We start from the raw sequence: 24417 nt of genomic DNA, 5'->3' as shown, positions 1-24417 counted from the left end.
TAAACTAGTGCCATATTGAAGATCTTGTACGCTAAAATAAAAATGAAAAAAACATAGAACCATAGAATAGTCTGGGTTAGAAGGGACATTAAAGATCATCCAGTTCCAACCTCCCTGCCATGGGCAGGGACACCTCCCACTAGATCAGGCTGCCCAAGGCCCCAGCCAACCTGGACTTGAACATCCCCAGGGATGGGGCAGCCACAGCTTCCCTGGGCAACCTGTGCCAGTGCCTCACAACTCTTACAGTGAAGAAATTCTTCCTTAAGTGTAGTCTAAATCTGCCCCTCTCCAGTTTATACCTATTCCCCCTCATCCTATCACCACAAGCCTTTATGAATAGTCTCTCTCCATCTTTCTTGTAGGTCCCTTTCAGGCACTGGAAAGTCACTATAACATCTCCTCAGAGCCTTCTCTTCTCCAGGTTGAACAAACACAACTCTTTCAGCCTGTCCTCATATGGAAGGTGCTCCAGCCCTCTGATCATCTTTGTAGCCCTTATCTGGACCTGTTCCAGCAGTTCCATATCCTTATGTTAAGAAAACATAGACTGGATATAGTATTCCAAATGAGGTCTCACAAGAGAGGAATAGAGAGGCAGAATCACCTCCCTCGACATGCTGGCCACGTTTCTTTTGATGCAGCCCAGGATACGGTTGCCCTTCTGGGCTGTTGAGTGCACATTGCTGGCTCATGTCAAGCTTCTCATCAACCAGCACCCCCAAGTCCTTTTCTGCAGGGCTGCTCTGAATCACATCATCCCCCATCATGTACTGAAATCAGGGATTGTCCCAACCCAGGTGTAGGACCTTACACTTAGCCTTGTTGAACCTCATGAGGTTCTCACAGACCCGCTTCTCCAGCTTGTCCAGTTTCCTCTGGATGACATCCTGTCCTTCCAGCGTAGCAAATACACCAGTCAGCTTGCTGTCATCTGCAAACTTGCTGAGGGAGCACTCAATCTCGCTGTCAATATCATTGATGAAGACATTAAACAGCATTGCTCCCAGTATGGACCCCTGAGGGACACCACTTGTCACAGATCTCCATCTGGACTTTGAGCCATTGATCACTACTCTTTGAATACGACTATCCAACCAGTTTCTGATGCACTGTACTATCCACTCATCAAATCCATATCTCTCCAATTTAGAGAGAAGGATGTTGTGAGGGACTGTGTCAAAGGCTTTACAGAAGTCCAGATAGATCACACCTGTTGGTTTACCTATGTCCACTGCTGCGGTTACCCCATCATAGGAAGCCACTAAGCTGGTTATACAGGATTTGCCGCTGGTGAAGCCGTGCTGGCTGCCATTAGTCATCTCCATGTCCTCCATGTGCTTTAGCATAGCTTCTAGGAGGATCTGTTCCATGATCTTCCCAGGCACAGAGGTGAGGCTGACAGGTCAGTAGTCCCCAGGGTCATCTTTTCTACCCTTTTCAAAATGGGCACAACATTACCCTTCTTCCAGTCAGCAGGGACTTATCCTGACTGCCATGATGTTGTAAATCTAATGGAGAGTGGCTTGGCAACCACATTGGCCAATTCCCTCAGGCATCTGGAATGCATCTCATCAGGTCCCATGGACAATATGTTCAGGTTCCTCAGGTGATCACAAACCTGATCCTCCTCTACTGTGGGAGAGAGTTTACCCCTCTGGTCACCACCTTGCTGTCCCATGACCCAGGAGGTGTGAGGAGAGCAGTTATCAGTGCAGACTAAGGCAAAAAATTGTTAAAAAATTGTACCTCAGCTTTCTCCCCATCTGCTGATACAAGGTCACCATTCCCAACCACCAGAGGGGGTATGTTCTCTTTAACCTTCCTCTTTTGATTGATGTACCTGTAGAAGCCTTTCTTGTTATTCTTCACTTATCTTGCAAAGTTCAGCTCCAGCTGCGCCTTGGCCTTGCTGACCTCATCCCTACACAACCGGGCAGCATCCCTCTACACACCCCAGGTTACTCATCCCAGTTTGCACTGCCTGGGCAGTTCCCTCTTCTTCTTTAGTTTAACCAGCAGGTCTCAACTCAGCCACGCCAGTCTCTTCCATTTGCTTTTCAGTTACACTCTGACAGGGAGGTAAGAAAAATCATCTGTCCCTTTCCCCTACTACTTTTCTTAGCTGGAAGTACTATAAAACCCAACTATGCTGGGAAGTAAAATGTGATGAAAAGCAATTATGGTATTTCTAAAACAGTTAAGAAATGGACAAATTTGTTTACAGGGATCATGTGCGTTCACTCACATGAGCCATCAGTAACTCACATTTCTGACTTCAGGGCACAGAACAAAACCCAATCTTCCCAATGAATACATTTATAAACAAAGAAATTAATAATCAGATAGCAAGTTTGAATGGAAAAAGATTTCTTCCTAGTACACATTTGCAACTGACTGACAGGCAAATGGAAATTTTGTCACTTGTTACATAAAATTTAGAAATAAACAACCTTTAATTAATGACAGTCTTGCTTTTGAACAGTCTTATAAAACCCTCAGTGGTTCAAATGCACACTGGAAGTGCACCAAAAAAAGAACCACACTTAAATTAGTAAGGCAATGCTGAAAAACGGACTGGGGAGGGAGAGGAATGTAAAAAGATTAGAAGCAGTTATTGACATTCGTAATAGGACTTGTTTTCATATTTTTATTGCTTTCTCACTGTAAAACCATCCTGATTCATTGAGATCTACCAAGTGTTTCAAGAAAACTTAGTTGGAGATTTGGATCCCACTGACATCAGTGCAAGTTAGGCACTTAAACATTTTTCTGGATTTCGCTGTCTCTACCATTCAAAGCCTATTACCCACGGGATGTATTCTTCTTAGCAAAAGGAACAGATTGCTACACATTAGCTATCTATGGCAACTGGTGTGTTTAAATATCCGCTTGGACATCCTGTGGGTCAGTCTACCCACTGCAGTCACTGTGCACATACAATAACCGGACAGGGAGGATGGCTGGACGGAAGTTGAGGACTGAAGCTATAGCAACCAGTTACAAGAATACTTAATGCTTGTATATGTTCCTATAAATTTAAGAATACTTTTGTGGTGGTTACCCTCAAGATTTTGCTTTAACCGTGCTTGCATTACATCAAGTTGAAGTATTATTTTTTTTTATCAGTAAGATTTAAATGGGCATTTACTCAAGTTTTGCAACTGTTTTAAACATTTTTCTTTTCTTAGTGGGGCTAAAACAGACTTGAGGGAAGTTTCATTACGAGATATTTTAGGTTTTACTAAAGAAACTCAAAAGACTGAAACACATCACGCTATGCAAGACAAAAATCTAAATAAGTTTAAATTTAGATGTTTGTTTGCAGGACAACTATAAAGGTCTCAAAGAGCATACATAATAGGTCTCATATTCAACTGTCAGAAAGAACCAGCAAGCCTAAATGCACCTAGTAGAATAAAATTAAATTGTAACATTAAATATCATTACAATATCATTATCACACAGCACTCTTACTGTAAAATCAAGATATTTCATGACTCTATTAAAGCATAATCCCATACTTATACAGTGGCCAAAAAGCAATGGATTTCCAAAATTATCTTTAGAAAACATTTCTAAGCTACACACAGCTACATCTGTGGAGGAAGGGGGCAGTGGAGAAGGAAGCAATAGTCACTTTTACACGGAACATCTCCCTTTACTAAAGAAGGCATTGTATAGTACAAATTAATCTTCCCCCAAAAAAACTTAATGCAAGAGTGCAAGGAGATATGCTTATGCTACTTCATTGTATGCAACCAGTAAAGCTCAGGTGCAGATGCGTGGCATTCTCCTTCAGCAAGCCAAAACTAATTCTGCAGCGACACAATACAACACAGAAAAAAATTAACCGTTTGTCTCAAAAACTACAGGAAAAGGAACATCACCATAGGTATTACAGTTTCTTGTGAGTTTTTCTTGGGTGGGTTTCTTTTTTTTGAAAACTACGTCTCAACAGTGATGGTTCAGAAAACCATTCCGATGTTTACAGCCATGGAAAATCCATGTAACAATTTGCAGAATTAAAATCAGAAAAAAACATGTATTAGCTTTTTTCTTAAATGTCTATAGTATTTTAGAATTTCCTTTTTTTTTTCCTTATTTCGTATATTGCCCATCAAATGTTTTGTCCCCGTCCTGAATTCATAAGTGTTTGTTACCTGATCTCCCTCTGGTCCAGCACAATTTTTTGGAACTCAGCTTCTTTCTCTCTGCTATGCAGCCCTAGTGCCTGGATTACCTCTTTGTACTTAGAAGGATTTAACACATCTGTTCCCTTTAATTCTTCTTTTAGTGGCTGGTAGCACTGGTTGATTTAGCCAGTGACTGTTCCCTTGGGTATTTCTTGGTTCATCTATTATGTTTATGCACCAACAAATCCACTTAAAAAAAAGTCTTTAGAAAGAGAGGGTAGACTCCTTTCTAGAAAGAATTGTGCATCTGTGAAAGCGAATGAAAATCTCAGTTCAACATCCCAGTAAAAAAATAAAAGCAACATGCCTAAGGATTGCAAACTGGCCACCTAAATGCCAGAGGTCACATTGTAAAATCTAGCACTTAGATTATTTGGAAAATTTTCCAAAGACCTGCATAGCTTATTTAAAATGTCTTCCATTTTGTAAAGAATTTATGTAACTTCTAAAGGAAGACTAAGAATTAGAATTTTAAGATAAGCTCATAAATTAGTGTGTCATCATTAGAAACACTGTAGAACTTGGTGTTTCATCACCACAGTTACAAGAGAATTAATGAAAACAGATTTCTGGCTCATCTATAGTTCCTTAAGTGTTTTAAATGAGAGAATAATCTTGAATAACAGTCAAAGACTTGTACCTAAAATCATTTTCCAAACCCAATCACTATCCAACAGGTTCTGTCTACTAAGAAGCCTATTTCCCAGACATCAGCAGTGAAGGGTTCTTCTTTCAGTGGTCAAAAGATAGTTTTGTTTTTAATTTAGCAAATGTTTCTCTTTTCAGAAATATAGGGAGGCTTACAGTACTTATGTAATGCCGATCAAGAAAGCTTGTACGTATTGTGAAGATAATTATTTTTAAAATACAGCCCTAAAACAAATATGTAGGCAATAGCATTTCTTAAAAATCATATCTGGAAAAACAAACAAGGTGGGCAACGTGTATTCCCATTTTTGCAAATACAAGTAGAGTGTAGGGGGCAGAGAAAGCACTACTTCTATACACAGAAAAATAAATCTGAACTTTTCACTCAAACATCTGAAAGCACTTACACATGCATGACTTAAGCTTGCCACAAGCACCTGTGAAGTATATGATCATAATATACAGGTATCAAAGGAATAAAATACATTGTGGGTAGTCATCTCTGGAAAGCAAGGAACCCAAAGCTGAAGTATACAGTGTTAACATCCAGAAGAAACTGGAAGAGTATTGCCAAAAGCAGATTTGTATCTTTAAAAGTTGTATTTTTACCTAAACACTACAATTTGCAGCCCTCCAATTATTGGGTTTTTTTGTCACAAAATCTTTAACAAATCATGAAATTGTTGGGACTACATTTTAATACACCTCTCCATAGGACATAAAAAAGAATAGTTTACTAAAAGACAGCATTCTACAAAAATTAACCAGGAGGCTGATACTTAAATCTACTTTTCATCCTCAACCAATACAACAATCGCAAATTATAACAGTTGGCAGGACATCTTCAAGAAAAAAATAGTCCAAGGTCAGCTCATGAAAGAGAGCTTTTACTGAATGACAGTGTTACCAAACCTCCTTTGTGTGCTGATAACATTGTTGCTGTAAGCTCAGCACTGAAGTAATGAGTCAAAACATGGAATTAGTACAATAAACTTTATTCATACCGCATAAGGAGGCAGACAAATGCACAAAGGCAAGGTAAGACTGCAGTACTCCAGCAGCCCTCTTTTCAAGGATATTTGAAGTATGCTTTACTGGTTCTACAATCACCAGGACAAACAGAAAGTCCAAAAAATTCACTCATGACCCCATGCCTTCTAAAGCACCAGCCCAGTTTCAAACTTCCCTTAATTCTTGGAAGAGGTCTGCCTAAGGCTCAGCGACAGAAGAGTTACACAAAGCAGCACTGGGTGTTGTTTCAGCCAGCATCAGGCATAAATAAGGAAACTATGGCCCATTACTTAATTTCTATGGCCAGTGAGTTATTGTTTTCCCATCACTGTTTTTATTGGATAAAACCATACTGTATGATAACACAAAGCTCTCCATAGCGTCTGAAATACCTACTAAGCCCCAGCAAGGAAGCTGTACTGTTTATGTTGCATTTTTCACTATTTTTCAATTGCACTTGTATTTAATAACAACAAGAACAAAATTTTACAACTTGTAGCCAATATTTGTATGTTCCATTTGGCGGTTCTGATAATTTTTCATACAAAGCAGAGATAAAGCCAACTTGGCAGACTGTATTTATCAACATTTCATCCACTAAACCATTTCAGCTAGAAAGTCAACTGTATTGTCAACAGTTCCAAGCACACTTCCAAGTGTATTATGAGAGAAATATAAAGAATACAAAACCCAAATAAGCAAGTAAGATCGTATAACGGGTAGGGTAGCGGGAGGAATACAACACACACCACAACAGTTCAATGTTTAAAGATTTGTTATTTGTAACAAATATTTATTGCTCCCTAAAATGGAAGTTTATTTAACGTTCACTACATTAGAATGACAACTTCTTTTCCTAAACACTAAATACATATTTCCCAAGGTCCCAAAATCTCCTCCTCACTACTGCACCAAGTAGGAAATACAGTGCAGTCAAGAATTTGACTTATTGTTCTGGTAATTATCAAATGTGATAGTTTTTCAAATATTGAGTCCCAAAATTAAATCAATATTGTGCTCATCACCACCAGAAATACAAATTTCACAGGACTAGCTCAGTCCTAAGTGATACATTCTGTGAAAAACACTGCAATTATACTGGCTGGAATTTCAGTAACAATTGTACTGACAACAGAGAAAGTGAAATAAGATACTATTCTTCAGATGAAAGAGCAGTAATAACTTATTTTAAAGCTGGCATACATGATTATATGCATGTATAGAGAAATCTTTGGATATCTTTGCCATGCATATTTATTTATTTATAGCAGATTAAAAAATTCCTCACTTACTAACAAAAATTCACAGTTGTATCACATTTTATTACTGAACCCTTCAACTTTCTTCATCAATCAAACCTTGGATTTTCAAACTAGGAGGCATCTCCATTAGTTATAAGAGATTTCTGATGTTTTAGCAAGAAAAAGTACTCTGAATAATAAACTAAAATGTACTGCTCTTATTTAAAGATGTGTTGATCCTCTCAGCAGAATTACCTTAAGACTTTTCCTTTCACCTCCGAGCTTTCTCCCTCTAGAACTTGATCCCTCCTGCGGCCAAAATTCTCATTGCTAAGGTAGAGTCCTCAGATCATCACAATCAATGACCATGACAAAAGCTGACAGATCCAACACCACCACGCATCAGTAAACAAACAAAGGTATTGCAGTCCTATTGCTCCTCCTTAAGGCAAAAGAACTGAGTACTGTGGTATTACAAACAAAATAAGAGAAAGATGGAGGCTGAAAAGCAAATTCAGTTTCATTTATCCTATGTCTCAATCTCTTCTTGTAGATGTGATTGTAAAGGGCAAACCAGGATGGGAACACAGACATGAACAACAGCATCACATACCATTTCCTGAGATGCATACTTTGGGTCTTCAGGATCAACTGACCAGTAACAGTAATCAAAGCTAAAGGACACAATCTTTTCTCTTGAGTCCCAAGTGCCATCAAGCCTACTGTCAACCTGCCAACATAAGGAAAAAGACAGAAAGATCAATTAACTTTGAAGCTGATAATAAAGCAAGCTTTTTAAAGCTAAAAAGAAGTTTATCTAGGATTTGTATTGTGGACAAGGAATAGCAAATAGTTCATCCTCTTCGCTCAATTTTATTTCATGCTCAGAGCAAAGTGGAGACATCCAAGACAGACATGCCAAGGAATTTTTGCTGAAGGGTTCATTTAAAACAGCTAAGATTCTCCAGCCTGTGTAGGAGAAACATAATTCAATGAATCTTCGCAACACCTGCATTAGCAGGAAAGCTCTATCATCCTTTCTATATTTCTCTGTAATTTTTCAGTCTCACCAAGAACTGCATAGCAGAAATTATGCCCAAAGTGAGAAAAAAAAACCCATTTTCCCACTGCACAGTTGGAAATGCAAGTTTCTTCTGCTATTTCCCCTTTGATTTACCTTGGTTGCAAGTTAATACTTCTGTCACTAGGACAGCACACTATGAGCTTTTGCACACTATGAGCTATGAGCTTGCACACTATGAGCTATAGCACACTATAACCCTTTAAGGGTTAGTAATAACGACAGTGAAGCCTTTCTAGCATAACAGTCAGAAACGGTTACTGAAATATTAAGGTAGTCATAAGCAAGATTATACAGAAAGACTTCTACGCAATCTGTAATAAAACAGACAAGCTGACACACTGTTGTTCTCATCAAAGGTGAGCAATGAGTCACGACGTTTCACAAAATTAACACCAATTAGGTCTATACACTGGGGTAAGCTAACTAGGATTCATTAAAGGCTATCTAAATTTAGTCAATGCATAAAGCAACCTCAATCCCTTTGCAAAACTCATCCATTAGAAAATGTCAAGAGAGAAAACAGCCACAAGCCAACCCTTGAATCTCCTAATAACCCTCCCTGGCCTGCTATGGGCAGGCTGCCTACTGCTGTGGCTTCCCAGTATCCCAAGGCATCCCTCAGCTCCTTTTTAAACAAATGAAGTCAAAACCCTCTAGGTCTAACAAGGCTCAGCTGGAACCAGTTGGGCAGCTGCACAACTGAAGCCTCCACCAGCCAGGGCTGCCAGACTCGAAGGCCCAATTCGTCACAGCCCTGTTGTGGGGATCAAAACCCTCCCAAGGACAACCACCAGGAACAAGCAGCAGCCCACCCAGAGAACAAGCGTGCCTTTGCAAGCTTTATCACATGTACAAGGAACAGGGGAAAGCTTTTTCAGAAAGTACTAAGTCTCAGAGTCAGCAAATACAGTCTTTGAAAAGGACACATACAGAAAATAAACATTTTAAATCCATGAGATGTCTCAAATGACTACTATTTTTTTCCCTGTTCTTTAAAAATAAACACTTGTAGTCAATAGAAAAAATAATTACAATGGAAAAAGGTAAATAGTTGAAATCCTTTCATTCATTTTTTGCCACAATTTATCTTCAGAGTGCAATATATTCTTTCCCTTGCACCAACAGTCCAGAATAGCTGGGTTATTTGCAGATGTGAAAACAAAGAAGGCAAGAAATACAATATTCATCCATCTTTTAGGATCCCCACAGTAATCTCCATCATTCCACAGCTAATTGATTCACCTTTCAAGCAGAAACATGTATGACAACACAAAATTGATTTGCTCCCATTCTATTAATTTAGTGAAGAACTGCGGCAGCTTTAAGTAGTTCAGGAGTTTAAAGCAGAGGGCTGATTTCCATGCATGCCAGCTCCACAGCTCTCCCGGAGGGTGACAGCTACATTAGTTTATTCTTACAGCTCTGGGTCATTAACAAGGCCTGAAGTGCAGCTGAACATATTTTGCTCCATTTCATGCAGGTCAGTTGCACCCTGAGTGCAAGTATGAGAGGAGGAGAGACACAAGGGAAGAAATTATCCAGATGTTGGTAACACAAAAATCCTAAACAATTTACTAACAACTTTGAATGATGGTGTGCAGTCAGGTTTCAGCAGCCTTGACAAATACAAACTACAGAAAATGCAGCTACCTGTTATATCCCCTGCCTAAAAAACAAACCAAAATCACAACACCAAACAAACCCACAAACCCAAACCAAAACAACCCTTCCCACACTCATTTTTGCTGCTATTATTCTAGAGCTATGCCATTTTAAATTTCTCCCTCAATATTTCTATTAAAATGACACAATAGCCAAGCAAACACAGAAAAGCATCAAGATCCTTGCATGAGAAAGAGAAGATGACAAAAAGCATACCTTTATATTTTTGACTTTTGCCACTTTGTCCTCAACTTCTACAATCACTCTTCCTCCTTCTGCACTCTCTCTGGAAACAGAACACATTCAAAAACCCATTAAAAACATGAAGACACAGAAAGATGCATGCCAAACTCACAAATTCCAGAAATCTGTGTTTACTTTACCAAACTGCAAATCAGAAAGAGCTATAAAACAGATACTCATAAGATGCTGTGACAGGAAGTAGCAGATCTGCAGCCAGCTATCTCAATAGTAAATGAACAAAAGAGGAGTGCAGTCATGAAAAAGTTTCAAAGTGCTTGACCTAAATGTTTTGAAATAAAATCATAACAAAATAAGAGTTATTGTTTTAAATTATATTTACAAGGAAGTAGAGTGGAGCATGCGTAGACTGACTGTGCTTTGTGGAGTACAGATGCATGCACAGACTTGTGAGCCACAAATGTTGTCAAGTAGTACTGTCTGATTTTTACCACATAGTCCAAAGTGTTTGTTGTAGTACTCAATAAAAGTACTCTTTGGATAAACAACATTGTCCTGAAACATAAGTGGACAGAGTGGTTCCACAAGTGCAAAGAAGCACAGGTTCCAACATACTGTCTGTATAAAACTCCCATTGAATGCAGCTATGACTGGCTATTATAGCCAACTTCCACCTTCAAAGATGAGTCATACTAGAAAATAATGAAAAAAACATGTGGCAAAACCATACCCCAACCAAACAAAAACCCTAACCAAACAACCAACACCTCATTTCTTGGCTGACAGCTACTCAATTATTTATAGTGTGTGATTCACATCCCTCTCAATGATTATCATGGATTTTTTTTATACATAGCAAGATGAAATGAGGAAGGGTAGGTCAATAGCCTACTTATTTGTCAGCAGAAAATAACAAAACACCTCGGTACCTAGATGCTAAGAGCAGAGGAAAGATGTTTTCTCCTTTTATTTCTTCTATATTTTGCTTTGCACTCTGCTACTGACAAATCTCGTAAGCTGCAACTTTACCAGAAAGTTTTATTTTGATGAAGTCTAATGCCTTTGTAAAGCTGGAAGAAATTGGTTTACAAATAAAACAAGTCTTATCCTTAGTGCGCTTTTGTCACTTTGTTTAAAACCAAGCTGAAGGCACAGGCATTGTCATTTGAGATTAGCTGTATACATATCCCCTGATAATCAGCTGGGTTGGTACTATCAGGTCAGTTAAAAACTAGGTAAGATAAAATAAGATTTAGAAAATTCAAACCTGTTCAATCATGGCTCCAGATCTGTCTCTTACCAGATTTCCTTACACGTGTACAGACGTATTTAACTACCCCACCAACTTGAACCTCCTTTCACTAACAGTTCTAGCTTCCAGGCAGCACTTAGCACAACATGGCCTGCCTCTAGAGCCTCTCTTCTCTGGTTCTTAAGTTCTCACCCCATGCTTTCTGTACCAAAACAACATTCAAAACAATGCCTTATGACCCTTAAGACTTCCACAGAGCATTTGAGCTTTACAAACACAAAGAAGTTTCAAAGACACTTCTGAGCACAGCCTGTATCTGTTGTGCAGATAGAACACAATGCTTTTCTTCACTTTACTAATTTTGAGCACCTGCCGTGAGACAGACTGAACTCAGTACTTTCTGTAATACATACTTATATGTGGCTCTTCACATAGAAAATATAAGCACAGCTCCCAAGAGGATTTAGTTAAGCTGTAGGTGCTCAGCAGTTCAACGCATCAGCCACCAGAGCCTTGAGTTAGACCCCAGGAGAAAGAGGAACACTCACAGGAGATAAGAATTTGCATTGTGGACAGCTCTCTAAAGAATAAATGAAGAAGGACAAACAAAGTGCCTCATGATAAAAGCTGTGAGTATCTGAGGTAGAAAGTTGCAACTGATGCATTTAATCTGTACAGGTGCAATTTCTTAGATGTTTTGAAAAATGAGTGTCTTTCAAGACAAGTAATTTTGGGGACTTGCATATCCACCTACAAACCTCTGCCAGGTGAGCTGATGGACAAAGCTGTCAGTTATCCTCTACAGCAGACCAGATCTAAGAGGAAATGGGACGTTTTGACAGAGAATTTGATAAGAATTTAAGAAGAGCAGAAGACAGACAAAACTAGAGGGATCCTTTAGGAGGGATCTTGCTTCAGTTACACATATTTTCTCCATTGCCCCAGTATGACCTGCACACACATCATCCCTTACAGGTATCTGCTGTCTGTTCTCTCCAACATCTTGTCCGCATTCAATTTTAGTGTCTCCAACTGCTCTGTAGGTCTCTACTCTCTTCTCCTATTGCACTGTAGCTGATTTTAGGCTGATCTCTCTACTCCAAAGGTACATGATCCTACTCTCCTTCTCAGCTCTTCCAGTATCCACCCGAAGTTTACTTGAACACTCCACAACTGAAGTAGAGTTTCTTCCTGGACACCAGCTAGGGTCAGAAAACAGAATTGTGACTGAATGGGACAGAAGATGTTACTGTCACTTTCTATGCCCAGTGTTCAATTGTGACTTGGACAACACTGAGCTCAATTTATCAAGTCACTGCTCAACTAATGAGGTGGGGGTTTTTCACTTGTGGGGATGATGCAAGCATAATTTGGTCAACACAAAAGAATACAAGATCAGGTGCTCTTAGAGAAAGAAAAATCCCTTAAAAGTTTTATCTCCTATGTTCTTACAAGTTTTCACTGAGCATGTTAAAGAGGTTTTGTTGTTTAGAACTTAAAGTTAGAACTTTAATTGTTTAGAAAATGCGTAAATTCACATGGGGAATACAAAAAGCATACACCAGATTTCTGATTTTAAGTCAATCGGAAATTCAAATAAAAAGTCAGCCTAAGTTGCTTTTAAGTAAAACCTAATTTTCCCTTAACCTCATCTTCTCTAGCAGCTGAACTGTTCTGAATGAAGCTTAAAAATAATTAAATACCTAGCCTGAGGCAGGCATTCATGAATGGAAGATTTCTACCCAAATGGCTGAAACCTGGCAAAGCTTTTAATAGTTTTAAATGCTAGGATAGTCTAATTGTAGACATAAGGCAGCCTCAACAATAAGCAATGCTCCCAACCCCATTTATAATAATTACACGAAACTCACTGCCTTCAGTCCATGTGTATTATACACAACCCTAAGAACAAATAACTTTATGCCATGGGTTCTCATTCCCTCCCCTGTTGTTCTCCCAGATCATAGTCATTACTAAAGATTCAAGATAAAAAAGAAATTCCAAACATAAAACCTTTGAAGTTCAAAAATTTTTAATGTATAAATAAATTTATATACTTACACTAAAATAAACAGTAAAACAGTAAAATACAAACAACACAAAATAAAACTACCACACAACCTTTTACCACAATGCAACATGATTCCTCACTACGCATACAAAAACATTTATGCAGCAGCCAAGTAGCTTTGTTCTAGTCTCACATGGCAAGAAAACCACCAGCAAACAGGGATTGAACTAAAGTCTCCCTTCACTCTGGGTGCAGATTCACAGCATCCTTTACCTATCTTAACTGCAGGCTGCTGATACAAGGGACGATTGCTCTTCTCTGCTCTAACATCCCACGTGTGTTCTCACTTCATTTCTTGCATCTGTTCTAGCAATAACTCACCCACACAATTACTCAGATCAGTTGTGATCAGAAAACAAATACATCAAAATAAACAATCAAAGTGCCATAGGGCAAGCAAATCCCTCCAGAGCACCGAGCACAGTGGTTAAACAGTTGCTAAGTCAAAGCAAGAGAAAGTGGAGGAACACAGAGTGGTGGGAATGGAGACCCCTTCCCTTTTGCAGCAGCTCACAGCCAGAGATCATTAGGCGTAAACAAAACTGGACCTGAAGCCCTTCCCAGCTGTATAAATAGTATGTCCAGCCTCCCTGTAAATGTTTTTATTTCATCCCTCTTTTAGGTACAAACCAGAGACAGAATCACAGAATCACAGAATAACCAGGTTGGAAGAGACCCACCGGATCATCGAGTCCAACCGTTCCTATCAAAGAGACTTTTTGGAAAGAAAGCATAGTTTAATATATAAAGCCCAGGAGGCAAAGCAAACTCACAGCTGGTCTGGATATTCTGACCTTAACTCCAGATTGCAAGCACTACAAAAGCTGTCTCAGCAAAACCTGTGTTTGGCAGTACAGTCTCACACGCATGAGCATGACAGTCTGCATTTGACTGATAAAACAATTCATCATGCTTAGGAATGGGTGCTCTACTTCTCAGGTATGAAAGCTGTATGCCTTTTACCAATAAAATCAATTCTGAGGTACACTAAACACATTTGACTTCTGCTGCTCAAAAGTCAGTGAAAGTGATCTTAACCTTGAGTTTCCCCATCCTCCTTTCTTCCCCACTTCTTGAAAATTCACACTGTGTTTGGGAAGTGCCTCTTCTTCTGAACTGCTTTATACAGACAACACATTTTCATGCACATACAGAGCTGTAGAAAGACTATTCAACATTACATGTTCCAGGAAAGACCTGGATCGTCTCAGGCACAGAAGGCTTTAGAGAAATGCAGACCCAGCAACAGAACAGTGACACAAGTACAAAATGCACCAGCAGGGCTGTAACAGGGAACTGAAAGAGAGACCTGACAGAAGCAAAACTGCTGTGGCAGTCCAAAAAACATGGGCAGCCCAAAGGAAAATCTACTCATAACATCTGCTGTTCCTTTGACCAACCATTTCTGAAGCCAACATGTAAAGTTAATGCAACTCCAGAGCCAGACATTACTGCAAGACCTGGAAGAACAAGCCAGTGGAAAAGAATTATGGGAGGATCAGGTCCCTGAGAGGGACATTTCCACAGCCTGCTAGACCTCACCAAGATGAGTTCGGACACCATGTACAGAGTGCAAGTAGGTTTACAGAGCTGGAGGAAGCAGTAGATGGTAAGAAAAGGGGCAGTTGTTTATTTTAGACATTATAAACCTTACGCCACTTGTCCTCCACCCTCTTAAATAACAGTCAGGCACTTCAAGAACAGAGAAGCCGACCTTTAAAAACAGCCTGTTTATTTTAAAAACATGCACATGTAATAAAGCAAAAATATTGGAGTCATTAGCAATAGTCACGTTACACAACACAACAGCTTCTACAAATACAGACCACCAAATGATCACCAAAGTAATCAACCATACTACAGCCAATATACGGGTCCAACAAAAAAACACCCAAGAAACTAACCCTCTAGCTCAGGAACCAAAAGCAGGAGGTGAGAGATGAAGAGACGGTTATAGAACATGTACTCATCTGTCACAGTGAGACAAGGCTCAACTCGATTGCTTCACTCAGTACAAGTGGATGAATGTTCAAATACAGACATTTTCTTATCCTTGGTCAGCAAGTTAACACTTTGTCTGTGATGCAGTTTTTCACTAATAACAACATCATTGTGCTTGAGCACCCACCCAATTTGCCAGACCTGGTTCCCTCTTCCCAAAGATCAAGCCAATGCTCAAAGGAACCCATTTTTTGTTGGTAGAAGATGTGAAAGCAAAAATTACAGAGATCTTCAACAAAAAATTATCTACAGAATTGCTCTGAACATTGGCAGCATCGTATGTAGCTGTGTGTCAACTCAGATGGTAACTATTTTGAACGTGACCATAGCCAATTTTCATAATTTGCAGGCACAGACTTGGGGGTTTTTTTTGTGTTGGACCTTGTATACCACTCAAGTACCTGAGAAATCTAACTAATTTTTGAAAGAACTGAGTGTGTCTACTCATACAAACTTTGAAGATAACCCTGCAATGTAATTGTTGCAAGTACTTATGCTTTCCTACCAATTCCCATCACCCAAGTTAACTCCAAACCCATTTTCAACCTGCACTGAGGCAGAGAGGCTTGAAAGCAGTACAGCAACAGCACCATTCCCCCCCTTGAAGGGAGATATTGCCAATCTGGGCAATGGTCAGTTCTGGCTTTTTGGAACAATTCATTTTAATCTTTTTCTAGACTCTTCTAGAAAAAAAAAAAAGCAGCTTTCTTGGACCCACTATGATGGACATTTTCACACTCTGCTTAACTAAAAGCACACCCGTAGCAAGCTCAACAGGATGCATGCCAGCAGTCATTGCTACTGGCTTTGGGGCTCTGTCACTTCCCAGGGTGTGACCCATAAGCATGCTAGCCTACAACTAAGGTACAACATTTACCAAACTACCTCCACCGGTTCCTGGAACACTTTGTGCCATCATATGACAGACCCATACAGTCATCACACCTGCATCTGCAGTATATCCCAAGGAAATCTAACCAAAGCTTTCTCTTGGTCGTAAAGTCTAAGAAAAGTTGAGGGTCTACTCATATTCACCTCTTCCTTCCCATTAATGGTATATCATAAAGTGTCTTTGCCTCCACCTTGGTGGCCTTGGAAGAGGTGTCTTTGAGAAGCTGCCATCTTTGCATCTCCTTAGTGACTGAGGATGGCCACAGAAACAAAGAAACAAGTAACACAGGGTGTTTTTTCTAAGTTATGCTAGTCTTCAGAGAACATGGCCCCGGACAAACTGAGTTGAGGACACACCTATTGAGAGATCAAGGGTGCAATGGGAAGAGCACCAAGACTCCATGCTGGTGCACCAGAAATGTTGGAGAAAAATGTCAAAGCCTTCAGCCATTAGAGCTTCTGCACTCTACTGACAAGTTAAGGGACTTACAAACACAACTTTCCCAAACACAGCATCCCTTAAGGACGCCAGCATAATATGTATCCTTATCACTACTGCTGAAAGCTGTTAAAGCCAAGAGCTTTTAACAGTATAAACATCATCACTTTGGCTAATGCAGGTTTTTTTTGTTTTGGTTTGTTTGGTTTTTTTTTTAAAAAGCATCAATAATTAAAAAAATTACTTAAAGTTTGTTTTCAATGTTTTTCACTATTTAGTCCTAGCCAATACTATTCTGGATTTTTCTCTAAGTCATAATTGTTTTATCACATCTTGCAAAAGAGAAGTGCACACCCAGTCAGCAACCCAGTCCTAGCAAATTCAGAACAGATGTTTCTGAATAACTTAAAAATCTATATTGAAGCCAAGTACAAGAGAGTTCACCAAGACAGCACACTGCCATACTAGGCATGTTGTTCAAGTTATCTTTCAAGGCTACTCCTAGCTGCATAGAGCTTTCATGGTCTCTGATAACAGCTAACATAATTCAATAGCCAAAAATCACCATTCCTAGTAATTACCATCATCTTCATGCAGTTTCCTTCTACTTTTCACAAGTAATACATAGCAACAAAAATAGGAATAATTGGTGCAGAGATAAAAATGAGGCATTGTGAGTGCTCTTTTTAGATACAGGCCTGCTCAAACAGTTAGTCTTCTTAACCTTACCACACTTTTAATGTATATATTCATGAGCCAGGAGATAAAGCACAGGATGGCCTCCCCAGTCACAGAAAGCTCTGTAATCCTGCCCATGCAGTATAAGGATAGTGTTCCTGTCTGTACCATCTCTTAAGTCATGTATTGCTAGAACAATAGAAACAGGCGTCTTCCTTGAACAATTCAAGTCAGAATTACTCCTGATGATCCACCAATGCTTTGAACAGGTGGGAATAATGATGCATTCTCTTTCATACAGAGGCATTGAGAGGAGGAGAGTCTTTTCATCTGTCATGCCACCAGCATTTAAGGAAGCATGAAATAAGGATTTAAAACAAAGCTACATTCCAGTCAGTCCAGTTTCATTCACCCTAGATTTCTTGACTGTTTACTAAGTAATAAAAAAGTATAATTCACCGACTTTTGCATCAAAGAAATTCTGCACAAATGCCATGATTTCCATGCGAACCCAAATTTGGATACAGTGGTCGTTTTTTATTCCACCAGCACAGAACTTCAGTTTGTGATCAAAGCTAAATAAATGATTGTGATGCTGAATGCTGCTACATACTGTCATTTCTCTTGCTTAGGTACCTCTTTCACTGTATCAAACACAGCTACTACAGTAAACATTTCAATTCTAAAAACAGAGGTGCAAAACTCTGTTATTTTGCTTAAAGTCAATGCTACAGATAACAAGATGGCAGGAATATTTTCAAAGTGCACTGCTTTTTAAAGTTCACATAAAGCACTGGAATAAAGAAAAGTAAACTGGGGAAATCCTACCCAAAACTCACATAAATGTTCCGTGCACTGTGGTCGTGTCTCACCATGTACTGCACAAAGGTTCTACAAGAATAGCATCCAGCCTCTGCACCATTCCCCAGGGAAGCTGTGCGGCTATCTCTGTGCATGCAATCATGTCATCTTACATCACTACAACTTCTCTCAGACAGAGTATGTGGTCTTAAGAGAATGAAACTACCTAGCACACCCATGGCTCTGGCCAAGTTATTTAATGACACTGTGCCCCATTTTTCTTTGCTGCATACAAAAAAATCTGACCCTTACTCCAAAACATTCTGACTCTCATAAAGTATTCTTAGGAATACTGAGAGGAAGATGCAAAATTAGTTAGAAGGCTTCCAAAAGCTGGTTTTACTGTTGTTGTTTCAGGACATTATTATATCTTCTTTTGCACACGCAACAAGGTGACTGAAAGAAGAGAAGACGGTCAGCCTCTTACTCTGGGAAGTAAATGACTAGTAGCTAGCACCTTGAGCTCCTGGCTTGAATGAGTACAACCCAGTATTGTCACATAAAATCAGCAGAAGCATCATAATCTGTGAAATGGGTGGTGGTGGATGTTCAGGACATACAGAGTCCTCCAGTTTTAAAGGAAGTTTGCACTTTACCAGTGTTAGAAAACTTGCTTTGTGCAACTGCAAGAAGAATACATCTGGGAAATATTGCTGATGCAACCCTAAGATGTACCTAAGAGTCATAATCAAGCTAAAAGATGTCTTCTACTCTTGCTTGTTACCTGTTTTTTTCCTATATATTTATTTTCACAGACACATTCTGATCCATTTGAGATCATATATTCATAGAATGGATTGAGTTGGAAGTGACCTCGAAGATAATCTAGTTTCACCACCACTCCCCACTCCCTGCCATGGGCAGGGACAATTTTGTCACTTTATTTAAAGAAAGCAGTATCTTGTCTTGTATTTGAAAATTGCATCCATGTGGAACCTATGTTGACTACCTATTAAGCAAGATTATACTACATCCATTTCCCAGAGAATTTCCGACTGTAGTGCATTTCTTATGCTAACATAAAATGTATATAGAATTCTAAGGACATTATTTCCATTTACATCCAGTAGAAGAGTTAATAAAGATTATGGCAATATTCCATTAACAGAGAGCTAATTTGTCCAGCACATACTTGGGTCACGGAGCAAAGTTTAACTCAGCTTAAGTACCAAAAGGAAGAAAAAAAATCCTCCTATCTAGCTTTGGAAATATAAAAGAAAACAAATGTTCTCTCCTTGCAAATACCACTTTTTTTAAAGTAAGACAAGTACAAACACTTTTAAAACACTATCCCAAAAGTACAGAAAAGCCACCTTAGGCAGAATTTGAATTTGTAAAAAAGAATTAATTGTACGAATGCTAATGATGCCAATATCTTGCATCATTGTACACTTGCATCAAGCAGTATACCAGGAACAGTTTGAATAACGTAGGGCTGTGGCTTTTTAAATATAATTCAGAAAAGCCACTGAAACGTTAACCTAAACACCTAGCACATTCTTCTTACCACTGACATTATGAAGTTTTAACATAAAGATACAACAACCTCAACAGGGTTGGTTCAAAAAGCGCTTAAAAAGTGCAGCTTTGAGCAAGTAGCGAGAAATAAACGTTTTAAAAGGTATATGTTTGAATAAGTAAAACAAACACATTTGCTTTAGTGGGGGAAACAGGGAGAACAATAACCTCCAATCTGCCGTTGCTTTAATTTTATTTTGACACGGTGTTTAACACAGGTTATGCATAAGATTTAAGGAATGTTTTCTACAAACGTTACTACAAGTTACTACTCTTGTCAGCATTAGGCGATATTGCTCTGTCTAAGCGTGTAAACTGGTTAACAGCATAGTCTGTAAACCAGCAAAACGTCTTCCTTACATAGTAATACTCCCTTTTAATTACCACAATTACAAAGAGCAAAGGAGGCAGACAACAGCACAGAGCTGTTAATGAAGCTGACACTGTAGCAGATTAATAATGGCATAACAGTAATTTCCAAAATGATGTTGAAAGTAATTTTATTTTTCCATATAACTTTCCTTTTGAATGAAAATTAATTTTATGTGTTTACATCATAACGTATCGATGAACTGAGCTTCTGCCTCACCTTCTTTGCAGCTCTGCTCAACACATTGGTCAGGTTAGCCTGGCACATCAAAAGTGTTTCTGGAAATTCTAGGAAACTTTCCCTACTATGAGAGACAATTCTCTCCCAGACTTGGGCTTGCTCAAAGCTGTCATTGTGTTCTCAGGACCTCAAACTAAACTCCTCCACCCCTTTCCTACCTGCAAGCCTCATCACCTGCTTCATCCCAGGAAAGCAATTACAGGACTTTGCCATATAGAGCAGCAGTAATAACGAAAACTTCTGCTGCCACTTGGGACTACCTCGACATTTCTTTGATGCTCTCAATTGCCAATGAGGGAAGAAGCTGCTCAGGAACTCCTAAGGGGATTGGGAAATAAATAGCTGGTCAGGAGGCTTCAAGTTCCATCTTGGAAACAATGCAAAGCAGAGAAAGGCAAAGGGCAGCTTTCAGGTTAATTAATCTGTTCAGCAGTTCTTTCAGGTGACATATCTATGAGGTTCATGGAGGATGGGAGAGTCCATTTGCAAGTTATTAAGGCACTGGGAAAGATCTTTTCAAATCAGAGCTCCTTGCCAGTCTCTGTTTTTCCAAGATACAGGGCAGCTGAAAAGAGATGATATTTTCAACAGCAGGAGGTTTTATGTTTTGCTGGGTCCTGCACAAGTAGCTCCCAAAATTCAAGGCCCAGCAAAGTACTTCAAACTCCCAGAAAGTGTCACAAGGCAACTTGCCTGCCCTGGCATCAAGTTTTTAACTTAGACCACTGTAATTTTACAATTCAATTACACAGACTTGCTGTGAAAGATTCTACTCAAGCCTCAATGCACAATCCATGAAGGAATGCAATGTGTTCTAGTCACTGGTGCATATTAAAAAGAGAATCCTGTAGCATGAGGCTTTTCACTGTGGTATAGAGTACTGTTTTTTAAAACCCTTCTTCCCCATCTTTAAGACAACTCACATAACCGTTCTCAAACTACACTGAGACAAGGGAATATAAGTGTGCACAAGTGAACTGAGACCAGCTGGATGCAAAAGCAGAAGATGCAGAGGAAGTGGATCATAGAGAAAAAGGCACAAGGCAGCTGTGCGTCATCCTGGTCCCAACTACACTTAATGTGGACACACTGCCTGCTCCCCTCCCAGAGGGCCTCCCATGCACAAAAACAGCCCCTCCTTCCTCCTCTCACAGAACACAGGGATGAGGTCCAACGCAAAAACAATTAGCAGCCACAAGCAGGTAGGAACTGGAGTTGTGATGGGACACACATTAGGGAAACTAGCAGCACATAAAAATTAGCATTGGTTTCTGCTGAACTACATAGTCAAAAGGCATGTCTAAGGCTTCAAGTGTTACTGTAGCACACAAATACCCTCTACCCAGGCACAAGGAGAGCCCTAAACAAAGCACTGAAATACCTGAAGGGCAATGTACCCTTTTTCTCAGCCAGTCACACCATTTCCAGGTCAAGAGGGTCAGATTTGATATCACAGTATCACACTGCAGCTCCTGGTGTGAGTATACTCCACAGCAGAAATCAAGAAAGAAGAAGAAACATTCCCAGTTCACATAGTTACGTGCAAGCATTCAAACTGGTTCCATCAACAGCTTCTGACTGACAGCCAAAAATAACATTACACATTTCTTACAAAAGTTTAATACCTAATAGACCAAGCATAAAGATGTCCTGGAATAAACCATAAAGGGATTTCATCAGTTCCCAGCTCCTACGTGTTCATTCTGAGGGGGAAATGTATTTATACAGATCATGTATTCATGTAAACACAAAGTAATAAATCTTTTTTAGCATGCAGAATAGTAAATGTATAATAAAGACTTTTTTAAAGCAGTGTCACTCCAGGGAACATGTTTGAGGGCATTTATTCGCAGGAGGACAATTTGGTAAAAACAGAAATTTAGTTTGCAACAAAATGACTGATGACATCACGAAGAACATTGGCTACAAGCTATTAAAGTTTAGGCAAAGGAAAAACTCCTGCATTCTGTATAACTGTACTCACTTTATAACTGCTGTGGATTATTTGTGCATAATAGCTCTCTGTCAAAGAATGCATTGTGAGGGGCAGTCTACAGGCACAGAACAAAAAGACCACTCTTTGCCTTATGCTAAATAACAACTTGCAGATGTGATTAATATGGTTTATAAAAAAATGTGAACTTTAAACAGAAACAGTAAGACAGACGTGGTACAAAGTTCCTCACCAAGGAGCACCTGGTGAGAGGGAAGATTACACCTCTGCCAATTCAGTCTTTGGCCTCTCTTCTCCAACTGCTAAGCAACACTCATTTTAACTTATATCTGCAGGAGACCCTACGAAGTCCACTACACAATGTGAACAGGCAGCCAAATGCTATTGTGGAAGAAACAAATATGTCATTGACAACAAAATGAAATACATGGCCAAGCCAAGACTTAAATACTTCCAATCTCCACTAAACTCTGCAAGACTGAACCAAAAAGGTCCTATGGTAAGGATAACGTAATATCATTACCAAATTCTCACTTAACAGTAATACTTAGCAATTGCATACTGTTGTTTTATTTCTGGAGAGCGTAAGTTCAATTTATTTAGCTAATAAACACTAAGAATGACTAATGATACAGAAAAAAATAAAAATAAAATAATATCTCCAACACTAGAGCAACACTGAGCAACAAAAGGCTAAACTTAGCTTATTTCTTTGCTGCAACTCTTCTTACAATATGGCAAAATCAAACTCTGTTCCATTCACAGCTGTGCAATAAATCAGAACAATATTACCCAACCTGGTTTTTAATGAGATTATGGGCAAAATATTTTCTAAATCAGTTAGTTTTGAGCTAAAGGTAAATATATTGAAAAATACATTTAAATAGTAAATTACATTCTACTTTTCCATTTTTATATTTAAGACTAGCAAGCTTGGTGTTTCAATTTTATTCTACAGTCTATGGTATCTTATCTAGGAAAAAAAATAGACAAATAAGAATTTTAAAGTGTAAAATATGCTACTGTATTGCCGGTTAAATGACTGGGCTAGTTTTCAGAGTGGGCAACTCTTCAAGAATCATTTTCTCTACTACGTGAAAGGATTATTTATCACAGAAGTCAATGCAGTCAGAAGGGACTCATGCTAAGAAGAAAGGCAGCATCAAATCCAAGACTGGCCACCCGAGCTCCCCCAACCTTTCACACCATGTCTGCCCAGAGCCCTGCAGCATTTCCCAAGCAGGAGGAGCGCATTCCCAGCCACTGGAATTCATAGAATCATAGAACCACCAGGTTGGAAAAGACCTCTTAGATCATTGAGTCCAACCATTCCTATATGCCACTAAACCATGTCCCTAAGCACCTCGTCTACCTGTCTTTTAAACAACTCCAGGGATGGGGGCTCAGCCACCTCCCTGGGCAGCCTGTGCTAGTACCCGATGACCCTTTCTGTGAAATTATTTTTTTCTGATATCCAGCCTGAACCTCCCCTGGCGCAGCTTGATGCCATTCCCCCTTGTCCCGTCCCCTGGCACCTTGGAGAAAAGGCCAGCTCCCTCCTCTCCACAACGTCCTTTCAGGTAGTTGTAGAGAGCAATGAGGTCTCCCCTCAGCCTTGTCTTCTCCAGGCTAAACAACCCCAGCAAGACTTATTCTCCAGGCCCTTCACCAGCTTTGTTGCTCTTCTCTGGACACACTCGAGAGGCTCAACATCATTCTTGTAGCGAGGGTCTCAGAATCCAGAGTGCTGCTTCCAAGCCGTCCCATTTAGTTTTTTGGGGGGATTTCCACTGGAGCCCAGCAAGCCGGGGAGGGAGCGGAGCCGGGACGAGCTGGGCCCTGCACCCGCTGGAAAACACAGCGACAACATAAAGGGGATTCCCTTAAGCCGGGTGACAACTCGGGGAGCGCAGGAAGAAGGAAGGCAGCCCGACAGCTCCAGCGGGTGACAGCTCCAAGGGGACTTTCCGAGCTCCTTAGCGGGCCGGGGAGAGCAGCTGTCCCTCCCTCCCTCCCCATCCCCGTCTCACCTTTTGCTCAGAGGTCGGACTCGCAGGGCCACCTTCACGCTGGCCATGGCTCCACTCGCCCCGAGTCCC

At 39.8% G+C, this 24417-nt stretch overlaps 1 protein-coding gene across 1 annotated transcript in view; it reads right to left on the bottom strand.

Moving 5' to 3' along the window:
* Window positions 1-24417, bottom strand: part of STARD9 (StAR related lipid transfer domain containing 9) — a 102832-nt gene extending 78415 nt beyond the window's left edge. Inside the window, exons 1-3 of the mRNA XM_069858165.1 lie at window positions 24349-24417; window positions 10059-10128; window positions 7710-7826 (exon numbers count right to left, since the gene is read on the bottom strand). Of these exons, the coding sequence (XP_069714266.1) occupies window positions 7710-7826; window positions 10059-10128; window positions 24349-24395 (234 nt within the window). The 5' untranslated portion in view covers window positions 24396-24417. The remainder of the gene's footprint in view (window positions 1-7709; window positions 7827-10058; window positions 10129-24348) is intronic.

This window comes from Phaenicophaeus curvirostris, chromosome 5, assembly GCF_032191515.1.
Source record: "Phaenicophaeus curvirostris isolate KB17595 chromosome 5, BPBGC_Pcur_1.0, whole genome shotgun sequence".
NCBI lineage: Eukaryota > Metazoa > Chordata > Aves > Cuculiformes > Cuculidae > Phaenicophaeus > Phaenicophaeus curvirostris.
Note: the sequence above shows the minus strand (reverse complement) of the source record. Positions and strands in the feature narration are given on the sequence as shown.